General features: G+C 44.3%; 2 protein-coding genes across 9 annotated transcripts in view; one reads left to right on the forward strand and one right to left on the reverse strand.

Annotated features, from left to right (window-relative positions):
- STK32A (serine/threonine kinase 32A) overlaps positions 1-15,775 on the forward strand; it is a 131,070-nt gene extending 115,295 nt beyond the window's left edge. For 2 of the 3 annotated variants that reach the window (XM_038530544.1, XM_038530545.1), the window contains 2 exons: positions 11,675-11,739; positions 12,155-15,775. In XM_038530544.1, coding sequence (XP_038386472.1) covers positions 11,675-11,739; positions 12,155-12,245 — 156 coding nt within the window. In that variant the 3' untranslated portion in view covers positions 12,246-15,775. Of the gene's footprint in view, positions 1-29; positions 3,107-11,674; positions 11,740-12,154 lie in introns of those variants that run through there. The other variant, XM_038530546.1, reaches the window with a different exon arrangement.
- Positions 15,776-17,475: 1,700 nt separating this feature from the next.
- DPYSL3 (dihydropyrimidinase like 3) overlaps positions 17,476-23,753 on the reverse strand; it is a 119,617-nt gene continuing 113,339 nt past the window's right edge. For 4 of the 6 annotated variants that reach the window (XM_038530547.1, XM_038530550.1, XM_038530552.1 and 1 more), the window contains exons 13-14: positions 21,675-21,837; positions 17,476-20,751 (exon numbers count right to left, since the gene is read on the reverse strand). In XM_038530547.1, coding sequence (XP_038386475.1) covers positions 20,663-20,751; positions 21,675-21,837 — 252 coding nt within the window. In that variant the 3' untranslated portion in view covers positions 17,476-20,662. The remainder of the gene's footprint in view (positions 20,752-21,674; positions 21,838-23,753) is intronic. The other 2 variants (XM_038530548.1, XM_038530549.1) reach the window with 1 other exon arrangement.

The raw sequence follows: 23,753 nt of genomic DNA on the forward strand, positions 1-23,753 counted from the left end.
CTCACCGCGCCTGTGGCTTCTCCCTTCAGCCTCCTCACGGTCAGTTCTGCGCGTCGGAACCCACTGGCTCCTCCAGACTTGCTCTTGCTTTGCACCTGTAGCGCTTGCCCACATGGGCTCCTCGGCGAACAGGCCCCAGAACGTAGCCAAGACCAAGAGCTCATCTTTATTATAAATGTTCTAAAGTTTCGGTGATGACGGTGATTTGTGAATGACTTCCTACCGGGCCCACCACCCTCTACCTGGTCCGTGTCCCTCTCCCCAGCCATCCTCGTGCTGGATCATCCTTGCCCTCACTCAAAATCCTCTAACCACCTGACCCTCAAGGCCTATAGGCTTCACTTTTCTTTAGGACCCTGGCTCTTCCCTTTTTCTTCTATGTTCCACTCTCAGGTCTTCACACAGGGGCTTTCCTGTCATCCTTTACACCTTAAATGCCATTTGCTGAAGAGAAGGTCCCTTCGCTCCTGCACACTTTCTCAGCCTCAATTTTTAATGCCTTCATGATATTAACATAATTTACACATATTTATGTGTTTGCACTTCTTTTCCTATCCCACTAAAACGAAGGCTCCTTGTGGGGGAAGACCAGGTCTTACCCACCAGTATCTTCATGGAACCCCAACAAGTGCCTGAATACAGTAGAGGCTCATAAACAAGAGGTTCAGCATATTGGAAGGAAAGGAAATCTTGTAACCAGACAGGGAAAATTAGGCATCGCTCTGCCGAGAGTTACAAAGTCATGTTGCCCCACCAGCATCTTCCTGGGGTCCACTCCTGCCCTACTTCTTTCCCAACACCGGGCCCCAGGAAGCCTCCCTCCTGATGTGAAAGGCCACGAACCACTTACCAGCAGTACAGACTCTAGCATTTTCTACCATCACCCACTGCTTCCCCCTTTCTTCCAGGCCTCCTATCAACCTCAGGATCATTTACCAGGGAAGTGGCTTTGCCAATGATAAAAACAGGCCCTTCCATCTCTAATCAGGAAGTGTACATTGCTTGACCTTTTTGTTTTGTTTTTAAAATTTTATTGAGGTAAAAAAAATTTTATTTAGGTACAGTATATAGAACACAAAATTTCCCACTTTAACCATTTTTAAGCGTACAATTCAGTGGCATGAAGTATATTCACGATGTTATACAGCCACCACCGCTATTCAATTCCAAAATTATTTGTTACCCCAAACCCCATTTATCTTTAATTTCTCTCAGCAATGTTCTGTTCTTTTGAGAGTACAGATTTTTCACCTCCTTGGTTTAACTTATTCTTACGTATTTTATTCTTTCAGAAACTATGGAAATGGAATTATTATTTTTCTTTTTAGTGGATTGTTAAGACCTAGTGTGTAGAAACAGAACCAATTTTTCTCTGCTGATTCTGTATGCTGCAACTTTGCTGAGCTCATCTATTAGCTCTATTAGCTCTACAGCTTCCTTGTGGATTCTCTGGGATTTTTCTATATATAAGACCATGTCATCTGCATATAAGTATAATTTTACTCCTATCTTTACATTGTAGATGCCTTTAATTTGTTTCTTTCCGTGACTGCTCTGGCTAGAAATTCCAGTGCACTGTTGATAACAATAGTAAAAGCAAACGTCTTTGCCTTTTTTCCGATCTTAGGGGAAATACCTTTTCCCATTAAGTATTGTGTTAGCTGTGAGTTTTTTTAACTGTGAGTTTTTTTATAAAGGCCTTTTATCTTATTGAAGAAGTACCATTTATATTTCTCGGCTTTTTAGTGTTTTCATCATGAAGGGTTTTGAATTTTGCCAAATGCCTTTTCTGAGTCAAATGAGATAATCTTGCACATTTTCCTTTTCTTAGTTCTATTAATGTGATGTGTGATGTTGGCTGGTTTTCTTATGTTGAATCATTCTCACACTCCTGGGATAAATCCCACTTTTTCATTGTGCATAATCTTTTAATATGCTGTTGGACTTGGTTTGCTAGGATGTTGTCGAAGATTCTTCTACATTCATAATGAGCATTGTCCTGTAATTTTCTTCTCTTTTGATGTCTTTAGGTGTTTTGGTATTGGGGTGAAGCTGGGCCATAGAATGAGTTAGAAAGTGTTCCCTCCTCTTCTGTTTTTTTTTCCCCCCGAATGATTTTGAGAAAGATTGGTGTTATCTCTTTTTTAAACGTTTGGTAGAATTTACTGCTGAAGTCATCTGGTCCTGGACTTTCCTTTGTTGGAATGTTTCTTCTTACAGATTTTTACTTGTAGATTACTCTTTACTTGTTACAAGTCTGTTGAGATTTTATATTTCTTCTGAAGTCAGCATAATCATTTCTTTTTCTAGAAAGTTGTTCATTGCATCTAGATCTTATTGTTGATATACAGTTGTTCACCCTGTTTTTCTATTTCTATAAGGTAAGGTTGAAAGTCATGTCTCCACTTTGATTTATGATTTTAGTTATTTGCATCTTTTCTTTTTTTTCCTTACATATGGCTAAACATTTGTCAGTCTTGTTCATCTTTTCAAAGAACCAGCTTTTGGTGCGATTATGTCTGTTGTTTTTCTCTTCTCTATTTCATTTGTCTCTGCTCTCATCTTTATTATTCTCTTCCTTCTGCTAGCTTTGGGTTTAGTCTGCTTTTCTTTTTCTAAGTCTTCAAGGTATGAAGTTAGGTTATTGATTTGGGATATTCCTTTCTAAGGTAGACGTTTACAGCTAAAATTCTCTCTGATTACTGCCTTCCCTGCATCCCCTAAGTTTTAGTAGGTTGGGTTTTTTTGTTTATTTATCTTGAAGTTCTGGTGATAGTTTTGACACAATGGTGAAGAGTTTGTTATTTAATTTTCACATATTTGTGAATTTTCCAATTTTCCTTCTGTTGTTGATTTCTAGCTTCATTCTGTTGTGGTCAGAGAAGATAATTTGCATGGTTTTAATCTTTCAAAATGTATTGAGACTGTTTTATACCCTAACATATGGTTTCCTTCCACGGTTTCTTTTACATTTTTTAGCATATTTAGGATAGTTATTTTAACGTCTCTGTTTCAGGGTACCCGGGTGGCTCAATCAGTTAAGTGTCCAACTCTTGGTTTCCGCTCAGGTCGTGATCTCAGGGTTGTGAGATTGAGCTCTGCATTGGGGTCTGCTGGAGATTCTCCCTCTCCCTCTGCCCCTCCTGCTCAGCTCTCTCACTCTAAGGTAAATAAATAAATCTTTAAAAAAAATAGGGGATCCCTGGGTGGCTCAGTGGTTTGGCCCCTGCCTTTGGCCAAGGGAGCGATCCTGGAGTCCTGGGATCGAGTCCCACGTCGGGCTCCCTGCATGGAGCCTGCTTCTCCCTCTGCCTGTGTCTCTGCCTCCCTCTCTCTCTCTCTATTGTGAACAAATAAATAGAATCTTTAAAATTAATAATAATAATAGAGTCTCTGTTTAGTAAATCCAACGTTTGGGCATCCTTAGGGGTAATTCCTTTGAATGGGCCTTGTGATTTTGTTGTTGAAAACTTGACATTTGAATATTATAATGCAGTAAATCTAGAAATCAGATTCTCTCCTTTTGTAGGGTTTGCTCTTTTTTAATTGTTGAAGGCAGTACTTGTCTTTTTTAAAGTAACTTTGACAAACTACTTTTGCAAACACTGTATTCCTTGTCATGTGTCATCCCTGCAGTTCCTGTTATGTTAGCTTGTGTTTAGCTAATATTTTGACAGAGATTTCCTTGAACCCCAGGAGCATTTTTTAAGTTGCTTTTTTTCTTGATTTAGTGTTTCCTTGGTTGTTAAAAAACCTTTGACTGCTTTCCAGCATTCTGACAAAGTTAGCTCCGACAGTTTCTGCTTGTTTTTTGTTTCTGTTGATGAGAGCCTGGAACTGCCTGCTCTAATAATTCTGTTCTAGTTCCTCTAAATCTGGTACCCTAGGTTTAAAAATAAAAATTATTTTGCTTCAAAATAAAGGTTAGTATTCCCCCAAAGAAGAATTAGGAAGCTCGTGAACCTCAAAACGGTACTCTTATCTACTCTTTGACATCAAGGTTTTTAAAATGTGAGGATCAATCTTGGCAACTCATTATGGTATTACCATGTTCATTCATTTATTGTTCATTTATTCAATACACGATTATAAAGTGGTGGCTATGTCAGGAAATGTCTCCAACTTGCTAGTCATTGCTGCCCTTAGAGTACAAAGTGCTCTGGGAATTATTCGTTGGTCCTGAGAGAGGGTCCAGGACAGGATTTCCAGAAGAGGAAACATTTGATCTGGTTCCTCTAGATTGAATAGAGGTGGCCATGCAGAAAACAAAGGATAAGGCCATTTCAGGAGTGGTATATCCGGAGAGTATAGAAATGCCTTCATTATTTCAAAAGAAATTAAATGGCAGATGGTTGCCAATAGTAGGAAATACCCACCCATGCTGTGTTCAAGAGGCCTGTTCCACTGCCCATCCTCTGCCCCTTCATCCAGAGACACACCCCAAGGCATCCTATTCTTCTAGCCAACTCTAACAAGAGTATCAATAATAGCCACTATTATTGATGCTAGTTGTATCTTAGTTACAACTAAGATATGTTGTTAGTTGTATCTTAGCCTCCAGTTCTGTCCCACTGTAGCTAAGAGTCACCATGCTGCTCTGGGATCTGATTCATCACTGCTTAGGCACCATATTAGAAAAGATGCAAGTATTGACAAGAAAATTCTAATCGAGCCACAAACCTGGAAAAGATATCAATAATCCAAGTGTGATCATTTTAGTGATAATGCAGAGTCTCCTACAACTCCTTCAATCTTTAAACCCTGTTTCCAGCTTGGAAAAAAATTTGCACAAATTTTTTTGTGCAAGATAAACCCATTGGCTTATCTTCTCCTTCTCCACATTTCATCTCCTTTCTTATTTTGCATTTCATTAAAATGGCAGTTTTCAATATAATTTTTTAGCCCAATTAATTGTATTAATAGAGCCATCATTTTCATTTAAAGATGTACTTTAAATATCCTACAAACCTACTTACCTGTGTTTTATCTGGTCAGTTTGTTTTGGTTAAATTGTTTTAAGAGGGGTGTCTGGAGGTTCAGTCAATTAAGCATTCAACTCTTGATTTCAGCTCAGGTCATGATCTCAGGGTTGAGAGATCAAGCCCCACATCAGGCTCCACTCTGGATGTGAAGTCTGCTTTAGATTCTCTCTTTCCTTCTCCCTCTGCCCCACCCACTCCTCACTTACTCTCTTAAAAAATTGTTTTAAGAGATACTAGGGCAAGAAAGATAATTTACAAAATATATTTATTCTGTGGGCATATAAGTATATACTAAAAAGCTTTATTAATGGGGAAAGCCCTACAGTGCCAATTTTGTGTATGGAAAAATAAAACCTCTTATAATATTTTTCATATATCTTATTTTATATATTTGATATTTATAGAATATATATTTGGCACATACACATATATTTCTGCATATACTTACATAAATATGTGTAGCTCTAGTAGAGATGCTTTGTTTTTGTTTTTTAACTTTTTCGTGCAGGAAAAGAGGTGAGGGGAGTCATGCCTTAGGTGACTTCTCAACTTGTAAAGGTAATCTATGTAGATATTTACATCTTAAGGGGAAGGGATATAAATGTGGGCCTATCACCAGGCCCATAGCTTATTAAGGAAGAGATCCACTTGATATCATAGACACACTAGAAGGACAGAATTTATTTTCACAGGGCTTATTAACAACCTCTGAAGTCCAAAAGTCCTCCAAGAGACTTTCTTAGGAATATCTGCCAGAATCAGTTTTTTATGTTGTTTTTGTTTTGTCTTAATGATGAAGATTTCTTATCTGTAGCTGTAAGAGAGAGGGAACATTCTCTTCTTTTCATCTGGTAATCATGTAGACTTTTTTAACCCACCGTTAAGAAGGTCTGTGTGTTTCTAGACTAAGAAACGAATTGCATTAGTGAGTACTGAGCAGAAAGGGGCATGCTTGAAATGCTCTAAACTTATAATAAACATAAGAAAGAGGTAGAATGATCTTGTTAAGAAGATGGAATGTGGGGTGTGTAACTATCTGCATGATGGTTTCTACATGTTGAACAGTCAACGCTAATACAACTAGCATACTGGTAAGTTGATCTTTGATAGAGTATTTAAAATCTGTTAGAGAGGGGCACCGGGGTAGCTTAGTGATTGAGCGTCTGCCCTTGGTTCAGGGCGTGATCCCGGAGTCCTGGGATCGAGTGCCCTATCGGGCTCCCTGAAGGGAGCCTGCTTCTCCCTCTGCCTGTGTCGCTGCCTCTCTGTGTCTCCCATGAATAAATAAGTAAAATCTTTAAGAAAACAATCTATTAGAGAGTACATGTCCTCTCCCTCCAGTGAGAGCTATCATCTCTTGTGAATACTTCCTGTCATGACCAAATGAGGCAGTGTGTGTTCTGGTTACTTACCAAATACCTATATGATTCTTTTAAATGTAATGATTTTTTTAAAGATTTTATTTATTTATTTATTCATGAGAGACACACAGAGAGAGAGGCAGAGGGAGAAGTAGGCTCCCTGCAGGAAGCCCTATGAGAGACTCCATCCCGGCACCCCAGGATCACACGCTGGGCCAAAGGCAGACGGTCAACCGCGGAGCCACCCAGGCGCCATAAACGTAATGATTTAAACATTAACTCATGTATCCTTTGTAAGCATTTATTCCCTTATATATAAAAAAAATAGGAATAGCAATAGCTGTTTGCTCTGCTCATCCCTGAGAATTAGGTTCAAAGAGTTCTAACCAATCCTTTCCTTCTCAGTCAGATAAGACCCATTCATCCCTCCATACTCCTTGCCTCCTGCTCCTTTCCTTCATCTTTTCTTTTTGGCTACTGTTGTTGACTTATCCATGTCACTAAACTTCTTAAAACTTTTTCATCTAAAGTAAAGGAAAGAAAACATGTTGAATGTGAACACTTCAAGGACCAGGGGTGGAACTCATGGGGTTGACAGTGCCATATCACAAACTCCTCCCTGAGTATCTATTTGATATCTTTAGGTAACACAGGATTAGGTGATAGAGAAACAAATTCACATGCATTTCTGTATTTTAGTTTATTATAATCTTGATTTTTAATGTTAAACATATTTTAAGTGTTAATATTTTAAATATTTCTCATGTTATATTTTAAGTAACATTTCAAATGTCCATATATGTATCTATAGCTTTATATGTGTTTATGTGTGTTTATATATATTTTATATAAACATATATGTTTATAGCATATATAAACATGTATATAAATATATTACACAGTATTTTTACATATATTTTATAATACAAAATTTTGTGTATGTTTATATGTTTTGTTAATATATGATATATAATACATAAACATATATACATATATAAACATAAAATATTATATATGTAAAAATATTGTATAATCTTTTATGTATATATATTTATATTTTATGTAATACATCAAATGTTAAAATAAAAACACCTTGTGAACTATACTAAAAAAAAGAAAAAAACCTTTAGTTCAATTAACCAAGGAAAAAAGAGAGAGGACCCAAATCAATAAAATATAAATGACAGAGGAGACATTACAGCTGATAGCACAGAAATGCTAAGGAACTTAAGAAACCACTGTGAACAACTATATACAAACAAACTGGACAACCTAGAAAAGATGGGGTGTTTTTTTACTAAGAAAAATTCTTAGTAACATACAACCTACCAATTCTGAATCAGGAAAAAATTAAAGATCTGAAAAGACCAATTACTAGTAAGGAATTTGATTCAGTAGTCAAAAATCTCCCAATGAAGAAAAGTCCACCAGTGAAACCATAGTGAGTTTTCCCATACATTTAGAGAAGAATAAACACTATTTCTTCTCAAACTCTTCCAAAACAATCAAAAAGGAGGGGACACCCCCAAACTCATTTTATGAGCTTAGCATTACCCTGATACCAATGCCAGAAAAAGACAGGAAAAGCAAAGGAAACTCCAGGTCAATATCCTGAGGAATACAGATGCAAAAACTCTCAATAAAATACTAGCAAACCAAATTCAGCAGTACGTTAAAAGGATCATTCACTATGGTCAAGTAGGATATATCCCTGGAATGTGTATGGAGATGGCTCAACATATGCAAATCAATGAACACGATAGATCACATTGACAGAAGTGAAAGAGAAAAATCATATCATCTCAAGAGACATAGAAAAAGCATTTGACAAAATTCAACATCCAGCATGAAAAGAAGTCATAAGAAATTAGATATAGAAGGAACATATCTCAACTTAATAAAGTCCATATATATCAAGCCCACAACTAATATCATACTGAGTGATGAAATACTGAAAGCTTTTCTTCTAAGATCAGGAACAAGTCATGGGTCCCCATTCTCATCACTTCTATTCAGCATAGCACTGAAGTCCTAGTCAGAGCAATCAAGCAACAAAAAAGATATAAAAGGCATCAAAATTGGAAAGGAAGAAGTAAAATTGCTTATTTGAAGATGACATGATTTTAAATATAGAAAATCCTAAAGACTTCGCTAAAAAACTGTTGGATCTAATCAATGAAGTCAGTAAAATTGCAGGATACAAAATTATCATATAGTAGCATTTCTATATTCTAACAATGAGTTATCTGAAAAAAATCCCACTTACAAAAGCATCAAAAAACAATAAAATACTTAGGAATGAATTTAACCAAGGAAGTAAAAGACATTTGTCCTGAAAAACAGGATGAAAGACAAAACAATGATGAAAGAAATGAAAGACAACATATATAAATGGAAATAAATCCTGTATTCATGGAATGGAAGAATTAATATTGCTAAAATGTCTGATTACTCAAAGCCATCTATCTATAGATTCAGTGCAATCCCTATCAAAATTCCAATGAGATTTTTACAGAAGAAGAACAAAAGAAATCATAATATCTATATGGCACCACCAAAGACCCCAAATAGGCAAAGCAATCTTGAGAAACAAGGACAAAGCAGGAAGCATCATATGTCCTTTTTTCAAGCTATACAGACACATAGATCAAGGGAATAGAATGAAGGGTCCAGAAATAAACCCATACAAGTACCATCAACCAATACTTGACAAGGAAGCCAAGAATATTCAATGGAGAAAAGACAGTCTCCTCAATAAATGGTGCTGGGAAAATTGGACATTCACATGTAAAAAAAAATGAAACTAGACCCCTATATCTTACAAAAATTAACTCCCTCTAATTAACTCAAAATGGATTAAAGACTTAAACGTAATGCTAGAAACCATAAAACTCCTAGAAGAAAAGGTAGGAACAAAGCTCCTTGACAATGTCCTTGGCAATGACTTTTTGGATATAACGCCTAAAACACTATGAACAAAATTTAAAAGAAAAAAAAAACAAGTAGGACTGCTTCAATAAAAAGACAACTTATAAAATGGAAAAAAATATTTGCAAATCATGTATCTGATAAGGTGTTGTTATCCAAAATGTATGAAACTCATACAACTCAAAAGCAAAACAAAACAAAAACAAAAACAAAAATCCAAACAGACCCCAAATAATCCAATCAATAAATGGGCAAAGGATCTGAATAGACATCTTCCCAAAGAAGATATATGAAGGCTAAAAAGTACACAAAAAGGTGCTCAACATTATTAAACATCAGAGAAATGCAAATCAAAACCACAATAAGATTATCACCACACACCTGAGAGAACAGCCATCATCAAAAAGACAAGAAATGCCAAATTTTGTCAAGGATGTGGAGAAAAATGAACCTTTATACACTATTGGTGGAAATGTAAATTGGTACAGCCACTATGGTAAGCATTATGGAGGTTCCTCCAAAAATTAAATCTAAAACTACCATATGATTCAGCAATTCCACTTCTGGGGATATATTGAAAAGAAATAAAATTACCGTGTTGACGGGATATCTGCCCTTCTATGTTCCCTGCAGCATTATTTACAATAGCCAAGGCATGGAAACATCGATGGATGGATGGATGAAGTTGTGGTTTGCTCACTTACACACACACACACACACACAGAGGAATAACTAATATTCCTTTAAAAAGAAGGAAATCTTGCCATTTGCAACAACATGGATGGACCGTGAGGGTGTCATGCTAAGTGAAATAAGTCCGACAGAATGACAAATACTGTGGGATCTCAATTATGTGTGGAATCAAACCAAGCAACAAACCCATAGAAAAAGAGATCACATTTGGGGTAACCAGAGGCGGGGGGTGGGGTTGGGTGGGGTTTGAGTAATTGGAGGCAGATGGTCAAAAGGTACAAACTTTCAGAGATAAATAAGTACCAGGGATGTAAAAGTCCAACATGATGGCTGTATGATCTACAGAAAGGTGTTGAGACAGTAAATCCTAGGAGTTCTCACCAAAAGGAAAAACCATTTTTTTCTTTTTTCTTTTTTAATCCATATGACAATAGGTGTTAACTGACCCTGTCATGGTAATTATTTCGCAATATATGAAAATCAAGTCATTATGCTGTACACCTTGAACTTATACAGGGCTGAATACCAATTATATCTCAGTAAAACTAGGGGGAAAACAACACTTCTGATAAAGATATTTCTAAGAACCCAGTGTATAAGCTATATATTTTATATATATTATATTTTTTATCTATATAAATACATAAATGTTTTAAATAAAAATCTTGGTAAAGCTGCTGTCAAGAAGCTCAATCGGATTATATTTATCCCATAGTTTCATGTCCCCCGTGACTGATACTAGAAATCCTGAGGGTTACAAATACCCCATTCTGAGAATAAGAGTAAGTGTAGCAGAGTCCTGTTTCTCTCTTTTGTTTTGCTCCCTCCCCGCTCCTCTGAAATGTCCTCTCCTTTTTATTTGCCTCTTGTATCACCTAAACATTCACTCAGGAAAGAAATCTCTTCAGTACTTGAAGACCTACTATTTCCCAATTCCTAGATTTTTTTTTTTTTTAACGAATGAATAAATATCTTTTCCTCGGGCCATACTTTTTCATCAGAAGTCATTTGGAAGTATTTACACAAGTCGCAGACTTGTAAAACATGACCTGGGTCTGACACTGGCCCAGGCCTGGTGATTATCACTGCTTTGAGGTTAAATTTTCCCATTATGATGGGGGAGTCAAGAGAGATGGTGAAAGCTGGACAGTAGAGTCAAAGCAGGGTCTGTGAGAAAGCCACAAATGCAGAAGATCCTGCTCACTGCGCCTGAGGTACAGTTAATCAACCCCATACAGTCATTGAGGGGAATGTTCCACCAGAGCTCAAGGCCCAAGGAGAGCCCCAAATTAGGACCAAGGAGAGGCCCCAATTAGGCCCAAGGAGAGCCCCCAAACCATTCACAGGAGGGCCAGGAGATGACTACCCAGTAGGTAACCAGCTCAATAAACCCTCACCCCCACACACCTTTAGGCCGTTGTTTCTTCATGGGCTGAGTGGCTGGAAGACATCATAACCCAAGCCTTCCTCATTGTGGGGAGCAGAGGTGACATATTTTATCCTCTTGTGGTTTCTTATTTGTTCCCCTCTTACTCTAATTGGGGCCTCCTGCCACACATTTCCAGTGTCCATTGTGAAGATCAACTGGTGCTTCTTAGATCTGAGCCCATCAGTGAACAGACAGTAGGTTGCTGAATGTCCGAGGGTCCCCACCGGTCTGCTAACCGCATCTCTCTCCCCCCCCCCCACCCCCACCTGTTCCCCTGGAAGACGTGCCTTCTCCAAGAGCATCTGGAGTCTGTCCAGAAGGAGTTCATCATTTTCAACAGAGAAAAGTAAGTAAGCCCTGGTTCAACAGTAGCCCAGCAAACGATGGAATGTTTGAGCCAGACTTTACTGGCAGAGCCTTCAGAGATTAACATTTTTAAATTTTTTCTAATATCAAAAATGATATATACATATCCGTAATGGGGAAAATTGGAAAATTCAGCCCTTTTTTTTTTCTTTTTCTGTCTGAGATTTCAAAACCTGCAATACGTGAATTAGCTTAGCATCAAGTTTCCGTTTCAAGGAAGGGCAGAGGAAGGAGACTCAAACACTTAAAATCAGTGACACATTAAAGATGGTTTCCTGGACTCCCGCCCCTTTCTCAGTTGTTGGGCTTAATTCTATCACTTCAAAGCTTAAAATCATTTGTCTTTTTAACAATAAGCCCTGGTGTTGTTTTTTCTTTCCTTTTTTTCTTTTTAGAGTAAAAAGGGACTTTACTAAAAGACCAGCTAACCTAGCTCTGGAACAAACCAAAGACCCACAAGAAAAGAACGGCCAGAATAATGAGTGAAGTCCTCCCCCTCTTCTGCTTGGGACACTTCCTGCCACTTCAGCCAGGAATTGTTGACAGTAGTTCTCACCTCTCCACACCACACACACCTTAGAAAATGTGTATGAATGCCTTTGGGAGGAGGCAGCAGGATGGAGACAGAGTCCCAGGCACCTGGGACCTACTTTCACCACTAATTAACCACGTGGCCTCCAGCAAGTCACTTCCCCACGGTCGCTGCTTCACAGTTTATTCATCTAAAATGAGAGGGTTATACTAGAGGAGCTCTGTGCTACCTTTTTCCTGCTACCATTCTGTTATTCGACACAGCCTTTATCTTGATTTTAAAAGGAATATTTAGATGCAGATTTCTTTTTCCACCCCTCCTAACTACACTGTGACACGTGGGCAAATGGACACTGGTAGGTGGGTGATTGAGTGAGGCTCTTCAGAGCCAGGGAAGTTCACAGAGAGGTCAGGATCCCCACATCTTATTGAAGAGAGAGAAGGAATTCAATCAGGGAGAAATGAACGGGAAATTAGGGGTGACACAGATTTATGAGGCCTTCCAGTGGTATTCTGGAGTCAGCACACGGTATCAGCGTGCGTCAGCTAGCAAGAGCCTTGGGAGCACATCTTTCCCATCACCCCAGACAGTGATGTGAAGCTGGGCAGCTGAGATTGGTGATGAGCAGTAAATATTGGCAATATTTACACCATGGTAATGGACAATTGCTTCAAATCAGGGTTCCCCCCCCCCCCCCGACAAGTCAGTTGTGAAGCAGTTATTAGCATACTGCTCACGTTCTTCTAGGAAGTATGTTCCTTGAGGCTAATTGTCCTCTTATCAGAGACCTGTGTCTGGAGAGGATCAGAAAATAATACGATCACGGTCACGTTGAGACCATGTCCACTTCGTAGCACAGTACTGCTACACCTTTTCTATGCAGAGGTTACAGTCTAAATAGAATGGGAGGTGAATTTGGAAGATAGTAAAATTTACACTTGGAAAATCCCTTAAATTACCCACACTGTGGTACGTATCTTCTCTTAGTGAAGCCCAGTGCAGTGAGCCACCTTTCAGGAATGAAACAGATCACCATTTGGGGGTTTGTTTTGGTTTTGTCTTTTGTTTTTGGTCCCATTTTCAGCCAGTATCAGATGAACCAAAACGTGGAACCAATTATACATGCCTTTGTAGCCTGGAATAACATAACTGTGGGATGCTCCCACATTTGAGAAGTCTAAGGTCACGGAAATGAACTGAAGGCACCACTCAACTACAAGAATGGTGGGCAAAATTGCCTATTTACAATATTATTGATGTCTCAGTCTTTTGCTTCGTATATTTTTATTTATTTGCCTAACACAAAGTTAAATTCACCTAAGGGAGATACGCATATGACTTAGCTCCACTCTCCTGATACACAGAAGATCCTTGCAGAGGAATGAGCTCCGGCAACTCACAGATGCCACGGAGTAGAGTCAACAAGCGAACAGGCTGGGGGTCGGGGGCTGTTTTAACCTCTTGGCTCCTCAGATCATCTAAACCTTGTCCTTACTTATAGTGAGGGCCTTGCCAGGATGGCAGTAAGCAGGCAACAGGGAAAACCAGACAGAGAAAAATGGGCAGAAGTAACAGATCCTGCATCTGCTGCACCAGACATCCAGGAGGGAAGCCACTCTCAGGCAATTACACGTGGGTAGGAAGCCAATGCTGGCTTTTAACTTGGAATTCAGGATTTCCTCCTCAGTGAGTTAGCAGGCCCAGAATTTCTGCCAGAGCTGTGAACAGTGCCTCTCTACTTTAAGAGCAACCATATTTTTGTTAAGAATTAAAGCCAGCTCTTCCGTTCTGTTTGATTCTCTTTTTTCTACATTTCCCACATATTACTTGCCTGTGCTATTTTGCTTTTCTCCAGATGCTATAAACTACGCACTGGGCCTGACTCAATTTCTAATTATATATGAAAAGAGCAAGTGGAAGGTGACCAGGTTCTTTTCCAGTTGGTAATCGCAGAGTGTCAGGGGCCACTGGCATGTTTACCAACTTGCATTCCTTCATGTGTTTTGACTCAAGTCTTCTGTCCTGTGGACATAGTTCACCTGCTGAGATCAGATCATCAGTCGCCTGGTTCCTCCTCTTGCTGTGACCTTGTACGTATCATCCCGGAGGAAAGACTTTGGGAAACACTGCAGAGCAACAGGATCTAGGCTCTCCATTGGGAAGGGAGCCAACCATTGCACATCTGTACAATTTGTAACAGGATAGGAACCCAATACCAGCTCTGTAGTTTGAACCCCTAGTTCATATTTCCAGTGAGTTGCCGTTGTGCCTGAAGCACCTCTGTGGACATTCAGGAGCAGTGGACACACCGACTAGAGAGCACAGCCTCAGAGCAGTAAGATGGATTGTCAGTCCTAATCAGGTTACAGACCCACAATGTGTTTCCAGTTAGAAACGAAAAAGCATTGCATCTAGAGTATGGAACAATAGATTATAAGCATCTCCCACCGCCACACGTTTTAAACATTAGGACAGTTTTCCAAAAACCAGGACACCTAAATCTGTACCATGATTGCTAGATGTTGATATCAGAGTCTTTGGTTTTATTCCATAACTGGAATCAAATGTTACTAACATAACTGGGTCAAATGTTACTACCCTAACCAGCTGGACCATGTCTCATCTAGATTTGTGACAACCAAGGCTAAGAATTTAAGAAAACAAGCTGACTACTGCAGCCCTTTGTGTGGTATTCCCACCATCTTCTAACTGCTTCCTCCCTTACCTGGGGGCAGCATCTGAGAAATCGGAGCAGGTGTTGAAGACCAAAAGCCTCTGGTTATAACACTCTTACTCTGCAGCAGGGCCACCCACCCCCTTGCATTCAGTGACCTGTAGTGGTGGCGGTGGGCTGTGTGTGGGAGGAACCAAGCCCTGAAACCCTGCCCACAACCCAAACTCCACGGAAGTAAATACTCTGCTAATAGCTAACACATCTCGATGGCAGCACTGGTTTTGGCCGGAGGTCATTGCTAGGGCAGGGACGAATGTCAAGCAGCTCGAAGCACTGCTAAATTAATTTACGGTCATTAATTAGTAGTTCAGCTTCTTGTGATAGGCAAGTTTTAACCAGAAAGGACTAGACTTGAGCTCATCATAGCTTTTCTAGACTGGACAAACAGCTAGGGAGAAAAGGAATGCTAATATAGCTGGCAGGAGCCAGCGCTGCTGCTTTTGATGACGCAGCAACGCTAAGGCTTAAACTCACCGGCTGAACGAAAAGGCATGCAGAACACGGTGGTGGTGTCGGTAGCCAGTGGTGCCTGCGTTGTCTACACATCTTGTTTCCCACTGTCTGCCCATGATCGCTCTCTCTTCTAAGCTCAGCGTGTCTGACTGAGGTTAAACACTGATGTTCGAAATCCAAACTTCAGTCCTCTGTGCTGTTGCGCACAGGCAGCCCTTGGGTGGCAAACGCGTGCTTCTGTTGATGTAAATGTGCCTCGGTGTATTAAAATGTCTTCTGCAGACAGTGAGCCACTGATCCTCCTTTGTCTGCTGTGGGTGTAACTGTTTTTCCTAGAGGTTGGGTTGTGGGTGCCCAAAGTCACCTGTTCCTCTTTCCATTTCCCACTGTGGGGACCACCCTGGACCAGTGACAAGCTGGTATTACAGATGATGTTCTAGAACAGTGGAGTGCAGCACACTTTAAATGATCCACAAATACAAAAACTAGAAGCCTGACCCCTGTAGCACTCACACCTAATGGAGCACAGCCTAGAATTCCAGATTTTGCCCTTCACTCTGACCTTGTCCATGACAGCCCATGCACCTCTTTTCTTCAGCACTGTGACTTACTACCCTGCAGCATCTTCGTCCTGTCCCACTCCATACACCAGAACAGCAGGTGGATGTTTCAAACCTGGGACACGAGGGTCACAGGCAGCTCTGGATCCTTGTCGCTGGAAGCAGCTTCCTCTTAGGCCCACAGAAGCTTAGCAGCCAGTAGACCAGCTGGTTCCCCGGGCTTGTGAAATCCACAGGCTCTTGCAAATCATGCGGGCTCTCAAGCCCTGCATGCCGAGTGCCCTGTTTTGTTCTCTGTAGCCAACTGAGCACACGGTAAGACCTACAACTCCTGATTCTGAAGAGCGCCAGCCTTAAGTACATGACCTCATTTTTTTGTGGATTGCTTTGGCCCTTCCATCGCCCCCTTCCTGCTCGTAGCTGGTGTCCCTTTTATGATGGCTTGATGGTAGCACAGCTGATTCCAGAAAGTTCTTTGATACCAGAGAGACCTTTTTATGCCTGTGCAGTACTCTCATCCCCCCACTGGTCAGATGTGACTCAGCCCCAAACAGCTCTAGCCCAGAGAGGTGTGAAAGTCACTATGTCTATTTCCCTAACATTTTTTTAAAGATCATTTATTTATTTATTCATGAGAGATAGAGACAGACAGACACAAGCAGAGGGAGAAGCAGTCTCCGTGGAGGGAGCCCGACATGGGACTCGATCCCAGGACCCCAGGATCACGCCCTGGGCTGAAGGCGGTGCTAAACCACTGAGTCACCCAGGGATCCCCTTCCCTAACATTTTTTAAAGATTTTATTTATTTATTCATGTGAGACATGCACAGAGAGAGAGAGAGAGAGGTGCACAGACACAGGCAGAGGGAGAAGCAGGCTCCATGCAGGGAGCCCAATGTGGGACTCGATCCCGGGTCTCCAGGATCACATCCTGGGCTGCAGGCGGCACCAAACCACTAAGCCACCCAGGCTGCCCCTAACATTTTTAAAAAACTGTTTCATCTCTTCTAAATCCTGCAACATGAATTCAGTTGAGCCTAAGCTTTGCCCAGGCCCTTTAAACCCACTCTAATCCTAAGCAGTGCGCAGCTGCTGCCTTGGTCAGTGATGACAAAAAACAAACAAAAGAAAGAAACCCTTTCAGTATCTATACTGGACTCACCCAGACTCTACCTCAAACGGTGACATGTTTTACATGAGAGGATCCCCAGGAAAAACTTTGGTCATGCTAAGTTCCAATAATGATCATCTAACTCTATGGCCCAGACAAAAACTCCACCTCAACCAAGACGACAGAAATCCCCCAAATGTCGTCAGGAAACCTCTTGTTCTCATCATATCTGCCCCCCACATTAACCACGTCCATCTTATTGTGCAATTTTAATACCGCAGGTGAAATGGCACGCCGCGCACAGAAGAAGGCTAGTGACAACATCCGTAATTTCATAGTTATTTTAATAACCAGGTGTACATTAACAGTCACTTGATGAACTTTTCCTTAATCTCAGCTAAACTCAAAACACAGTTTTCTTCACGGTTCAAACCAAACAGCTCTTCACGTTCCAGAGCTGCCTCACAGCTACCACAGATCACAGGGAGATTTACGGTCTGTTCATATTCACCGGACACAGAACGGAACACCCACACACCGTTTTCCAAAGAGGGAACTTTTACAATGAATGCTGGCTGCCTGGGACAGCCCATGGGTATATATCTGGGACTCCAGCTGGATTTTTCCAGGCGGGGGAAGGCCTGGGAAGCTTGTGGCTAGAACCAAAGTCGGGGCTCATCCACCCTGTGGGGAAGGGCTTCTCAGGGTGAGTGCAAGTAAGGCCTTTGCAGCAGAGCATGACTCTCTGGGTGTAGGTGTGAAGAAAAAGGCCAAAGGGTGACCGGTCTCTGAAGAAACCCCATTTTTGGGAGGACTCCAACACTGCCGTTTTTAGAAAACATAGAAATAGGAGAAATACCTCTACGGGGTGAGGTTGGCTGGTCTAACAATTCCACGAATACCTTCTCAACTACCCAAGATTATGGCCCTCCCAGAGCGAACCCCAGTGGACTGCTATCTGGGTAAGGAATAATGAGAAGGTGGGGGACAGCTGGGGGACCCTCAGAGGAGGGCCAGGCCAAGAGATGAGAGGGCCAAAGAAAGCTTGGGCAGGAGATGAAGGTCCAGCATGCCCTCCCACACTTGGATGAGATGCCGTGAATCCGAGAGAGCTGTGGCTTGCATCATGATTCTCTTCCTAAACCCCGTGTGTAGGGAGGGCTCTTTGATGTGTGCCTTGTGGAACAGGACACATTCGAATATAAACTTTAACTCCAGTAACAAGGTACGAGAAACCAAAGTCAAGGAAAGAGAGGGATTTTTCTTGAAATTCTTAGGAATCTCTGTGCTTGGGAAATTACTTCTAGTCAGTGAAGAAAGGGCTTTCCCAAACCTTGTTGCACATCATGAGGGCGTTAGCGTGGAGAGCTTGTGTAGGCTATCCAGTTCGGGGGGAATGAACGCTGCGTTCAGCAGCCCCGGTGCAGTGCAGCTGACCAGCCTGGCCACGAAAGATTTATTGTCATGGCACAGAGAGGTCATGGAGGGAGGAGCTGGACTCTGGGTACCAGGAGCCCAGGGTCCACAAGAGGACGCACCCTCTAGTTGATTTCTTCCCTCCACCCGGTGGCTGTGGCTGGTACTGCAACACGCCCCGCAGAACAGCCCGGCCCGGAGGCCCGGAGGTATTTCGTGTACTTGCTTCGGGTCGGACAATCTCCCTCTGCCTGCAAACCCGTCATTCATTCTGAGTTCTGCGACAGGCCAGCAAATCTATGAGTCACAAATCAAGAGCTACGTGCTCCCCCACCTTAAGTTTCCTTTAAAATAAAGGCACCATGAACAAGCCTTAGAATAGCATGCTTCCCTATTATGAGGAGCAGCGATCATTCTCACGACCAGAACAGTGCTTAGCTGGCTGGGGGACATCCTCCTCGCTGGCTCTTTCCAAATCCCTTTTTAGCCACACTGTTCCCCTCTCTCTGGTCTTCAGCTAGAGAAGTGCCATCAGAGAAGCAGCTTCAACCTGAGCACCTGAAAGGTGTCCGAGGCCCGCTCTTTTTCTTTCAAGTCCCTAGTACGCAGGCTTAGGGGGTCCTGCCAGCTGCATCCCACAAGCACAGGTATCTGATCCCAGGGCGACTATGTTCTCTCTGCCCCCGGCCCCCCTAGCTCTACAGATCCTCATCTGGCTCACATTGAACTTTCAGAAGCGGCAGGATGGGGAGATGGACACTGAGCTCCACTTTGTTATGTGCCACACCCCACAAGGCTGCACGTCACTTCCACCACCCTGGGGGCTGCAGGAAGACACCAAAAGCTCCCCCAGAGGATGTGCTGAAGGAAGGGCAGACAGTTGAGGGCTGAAAAGCAGACCCATGGTCCCAGAATGTGCCCCCCGCCCCAGCCTCACAGACTGGCTTTCCCAAATCCTTGCTTGGCTCCCACCTCAACCGAGACCACCTGTTCACAGCGAAACTCCTAGAACACCTAAGCACATACATTTTCAAACCCCAAATCCTATCCAATCACAGATGTGCCTGGAACTCGAGATGGAAAGACTCGGCCACTCACCGCCAGCAAGAGCAGCCCTTCCTGGGGGTCCCCCTCGGCTTGTCCTAACTCAGGATGCCGGATGCACGCTGCTCTCCCGGGTGGGCAAGGCCCCGAGCACGTGAGGTGATGATCTCCAACACGCGTTTAGAGGAAGGCATGTGAGCGCGGCTGCCCCGCCCCGAGGGCCTGCGTGTGCTCCCAGCTGCTGCCTTTTAAAGAGCACCAGAGAGGCAGGCAGGACAGAGAGGGAGGAGGGTTTCCTCCTCTCTTCCTTCCCGGCCCAGGAAAGAGGAGAATTTGAAAGCAACACTGAGAAAGAGGCCCTACGAAACACTGGCATGATCGAGCAGGTGAAGGTGATGGTTTGGGTTTTGGTGTTTTAATAAAATGTTCAAAGGAATAAAATCTAGGAGGGGATGTGACAAAGTCTGGAACCTGAAGACTGCCTGCCTTCTCCGCAGACCCCTGGAGACCGTGAGGAAGGGGCGGCGGCCCCAAGTAGCCATCATCCATGGAAATAAACGTGCTTCAACACAACACACAAGCCCCCTTATGCTCACCCACCCGCCCGCCTCCCCGTACACACCCTACCCCAGCCCCTCGGAGCCTTCCGCCTTACTCTGGGCTCCCACCACCCCCTCACCACCAATACCCACGTCCCTTTTGTTGATTTTCCTGACATCCCAGCTTTGTCTGTCCCCTTGTCATAAAATGCAGCACTACACACGCGCTCAACACTATATAGCAGACGCTTTTACCTTAGTAGCCTGTCTGATTGCATGCATGGAAATGGGGGGAGGGGGTCAAACAAATCAAGGCTATGCATAAACAGAAAACAAAGCAATATTCGTAAAGCTAGGCAAGCGAGTGTAGCATTGGAGAAACATAAGGCTTGAGGCTTATTGATTCTTTAGATCGCAACTGTTTGGATTCGCTTTCCTTCTTAAATATTGGTGTACCATTTTGGCTTCAAGAAAATCTCTTCTTGCTTCCGCCCCTCTCTTTGGGGAGGGGTCGCTTAACTCAGGGACGTGATGTTAGAGCGGCCTCCAGGGGGTGCCACGATACGCTTGCTGGCCGAGCGGACCCCCTCATCCACTTGGGTGCCTACGGTTGGCAACACATCCCCAGGAAGGAAAAAAGGGAGAGGGGGGTGTGGAAAAGAGAGAAATTGGATTAGTTTTCAGAGTGTCAGACGGCAGGCACCCTCCTGGCCTCATCTCCCGAGAAATTTCCATTCCAGTCTATCAAACATTCTAGGTGTTTCATATCCATCCTCCCGAACGCCTATCTCCAGCAGAGAAAAAAAAAAAAACACAAAAAAACAAGGACCACAGAAATGCAAACCTACAGTTACTTTTCCCCATCGTAAGACTACAGGCTACGGGGCAACTAGACAATTATTTTCTATGAATATTAGTTCTTAAAGCATCAACCAGGCTAGCCCAGCAGAGCATTTACTCAACAGCGGCTCCAACAGAGGTGCACAACACCACGCACAGCTCCCACGGCCGCCCGCAGAGAATCACCACCAATTCATCATGGGAGTCATCGCACCCCACCCCTCCAGGTGTGACCTCTAAGCAAATGGTCATCATTTAAGCCTGATCTTTGGGGCACCTGTGGCTCTGCCGGTTGAGCATCTGCCTTTGGCTGGGGTCTTGGGATCCAGCCCCGCACTGGGCTCCCTGCTCAGCGGGGCCCCTGCTTCTCCTTCTCCCTTTGCTTGTGCGCGCTCTCTCTCTCTCCTCTCTCTCTTTCTCAAATAAATAAAATCTTAAAGAAAAAAAAAAAACCAAAAACCTGATCTTTAACCTCTTCGAAACTTATCTTGCTTTCTCAACGGGATTCCTTTTTGAGTTGGCAAAGTTTCCTGCTGACCCCAGTCACCACCTTCCAGAAGGTGTTGGGGGGGGCTGGTTCCCAGGTGGCCGGCCAGCTCCCTACCTACCCCCTCCCTCCCCCGCACCCCCCTCACCAGTCCACCAGGCCCTTCTCACAGAAGGGCACCTGGCGCTTCGCCCACTCACCAGACAGGCTGAATCCCGACTGATGGAGGTTCCTCACGGGCGGGTTGGGCCGCGTGGGGGAGCCCCGGGTGGAGCCCGCGGGGGTGCCCCCTTTGGGTGTGGTGGTCAGGTCAAACACCGGCCCGTCGTACAGGCCCCTGGGGACCGCATGCAGGTCTGCCATCTGCAACAGAGAAAGGGGTCACCCCAGAGTCTGTCAACACGTAAGGTCCCTTCTAGCTAAGTCGGGGAATCCAGGGTGCAGTGGGAGCCAGGAAATAAGACAAATAGTAGGGTGCCCTAAGGGAAGGAGAAGGAGAAAATAGAGGGTGTGGAGACAGAGCGACGGTACAGAGGTCGGCGAGGACCTCTCTAAATAGGTGAGCTTCGCTCTTCAGGAGCAAAGGGACCTGTTGTGGGGGGACATTGAGGAAGGAGAAGGAGAGGCTACGAAGTCAAGGACATGGGGCAGGGGTGGTGGCGGAAGCAGCGTCCCCAGCAGAGGAAGCAGGTGGGGGAAACAGGACAGATAGAAGGACCGCCGGCTGGCCCGGAGCAGAGGACGCAGGAAGGGCAGCGGTTTGGGACAAGGTCGCAGTGCTGGGGGTGACATCCCGTGGGGGCTCCAGGCCCGCTCCTTGGCACAGAGCAGAGCTGGCAAAGCTGGATGGCGTCCTGCAGTCCGGCCCCTGCCTCACGCTGTGGCCGTGAGCCCTCATGGGCCTGTGGGGCCGATTGGCCCACCCCCTGCCAGGAGTGGGGGTGGCGGGGTGGGGGCGGCTCAGGGTCACACGAAACATGGTGGCTCCCCCGAGTGGCTCTCGGCAGACGGCGCAGGGCAGACGGCACAGGGCAGCGGTACAACCAGCACCCGCCTTGCCCACATCCCGTCACAGGCTGCTTGGGGGCGCCGGGGGGACAGGGTAGCTCATGGCAAGACTCCCAGCCTGTCTGCACGGAGCCTCCCCTCCCCTCTGTGGGTGACTCCGGTGTAAGCACAGAGGTGAAGCTCGACATGTTCGACATGTTTGCAGATGCCGATGATCTAGGCGGGACCACGTCTCTCTCCATGGTCCCCAAAAACCTTGGCCGGGGGCGCTGGGAGGCTCAGTGGTTGAGCATCTGCCTTCAGCTCAGGGCGTGATGCCAGGGTGCCTGGATCGAGTCATACATCGGGCTCCCCACAGGGGGCCTGCTTCTCCCTCTGCTTGTGTCTCTGCCTCTCTCTGTGTCTCTCAGGAGAAAAGAAATAAAATCTTTAAAAAAAGAGAAAGCCCTTGGCCAGTAACTCTAGATCAACATTCCTTTGGGTACGTTATCTTAAGCACCTCAACAGGAACACAGAGCTGATGTAGACGAGAGGTTTGGGTTCCATTCTCTTCTCTATTAGGCCAAACCTGGGGCGTGGGATTTCCCGCCACACTGGCTAACCTTAAACCATCGCTAATAGGGAGGAAACACTGTCATAAAATAAACAGTGCGGGCTGCAGGGACATTCAGACTAAATGACAGATGCCTCTGGAAATGCATGCACGGCCTAAGAGACGCTGCGCCTCATCCCGGGAGGGGGCCGGGAGCAGATCGGACCTGGCCCGCGGCCTTGGGGAGGGAGGCCTGCAGCAGCAGGAAGCAGGAGCTCTCACGCGCAGAGCAGCCAGGTGCCTCCAAAGACACCCTGGGGTGCCGGGAGCAGGTATGGAGTTCCTGTGAGCCTCCCTCTAATGGCCACCGCAGTGGCCCAGCGCCCCCACCGCGCCGGCAGCACGACTGAGGACTCACTCTCCCGGCGGCGGGGTGCCGGCCCGTCCCATGTGCACGGGGGACCGCGTGCCTTCCAACCGACCAGGTCGGGACTGGGGGGTCAAATTGCGCCCCATCCCAGGGCCGGTCTAACCCTGCTCTGGGGGTCCCCAGCCCTTACAGGAAGGCGACCCTGCGATCGGTGTGGGGGTCGCAGCGGCGCTGAGGAAACAGAGCTGTGGGCCTCGCCAGAAGTCAAGGAGAGCCGCTCCACATGGGACATGCGGGGAGATCCGTAATAGACACACACAGATACATGTCTGTGTATCTGTCTTTCTACCTGTCTGTCTATGAAATCGG

Source organism: Canis lupus, chromosome 2 (genome assembly GCF_011100685.1).
Source record: "Canis lupus familiaris isolate Mischka breed German Shepherd chromosome 2, alternate assembly UU_Cfam_GSD_1.0, whole genome shotgun sequence".
In the NCBI taxonomy this organism is placed as follows: Eukaryota; Metazoa; Chordata; class Mammalia; order Carnivora; family Canidae; genus Canis; species Canis lupus.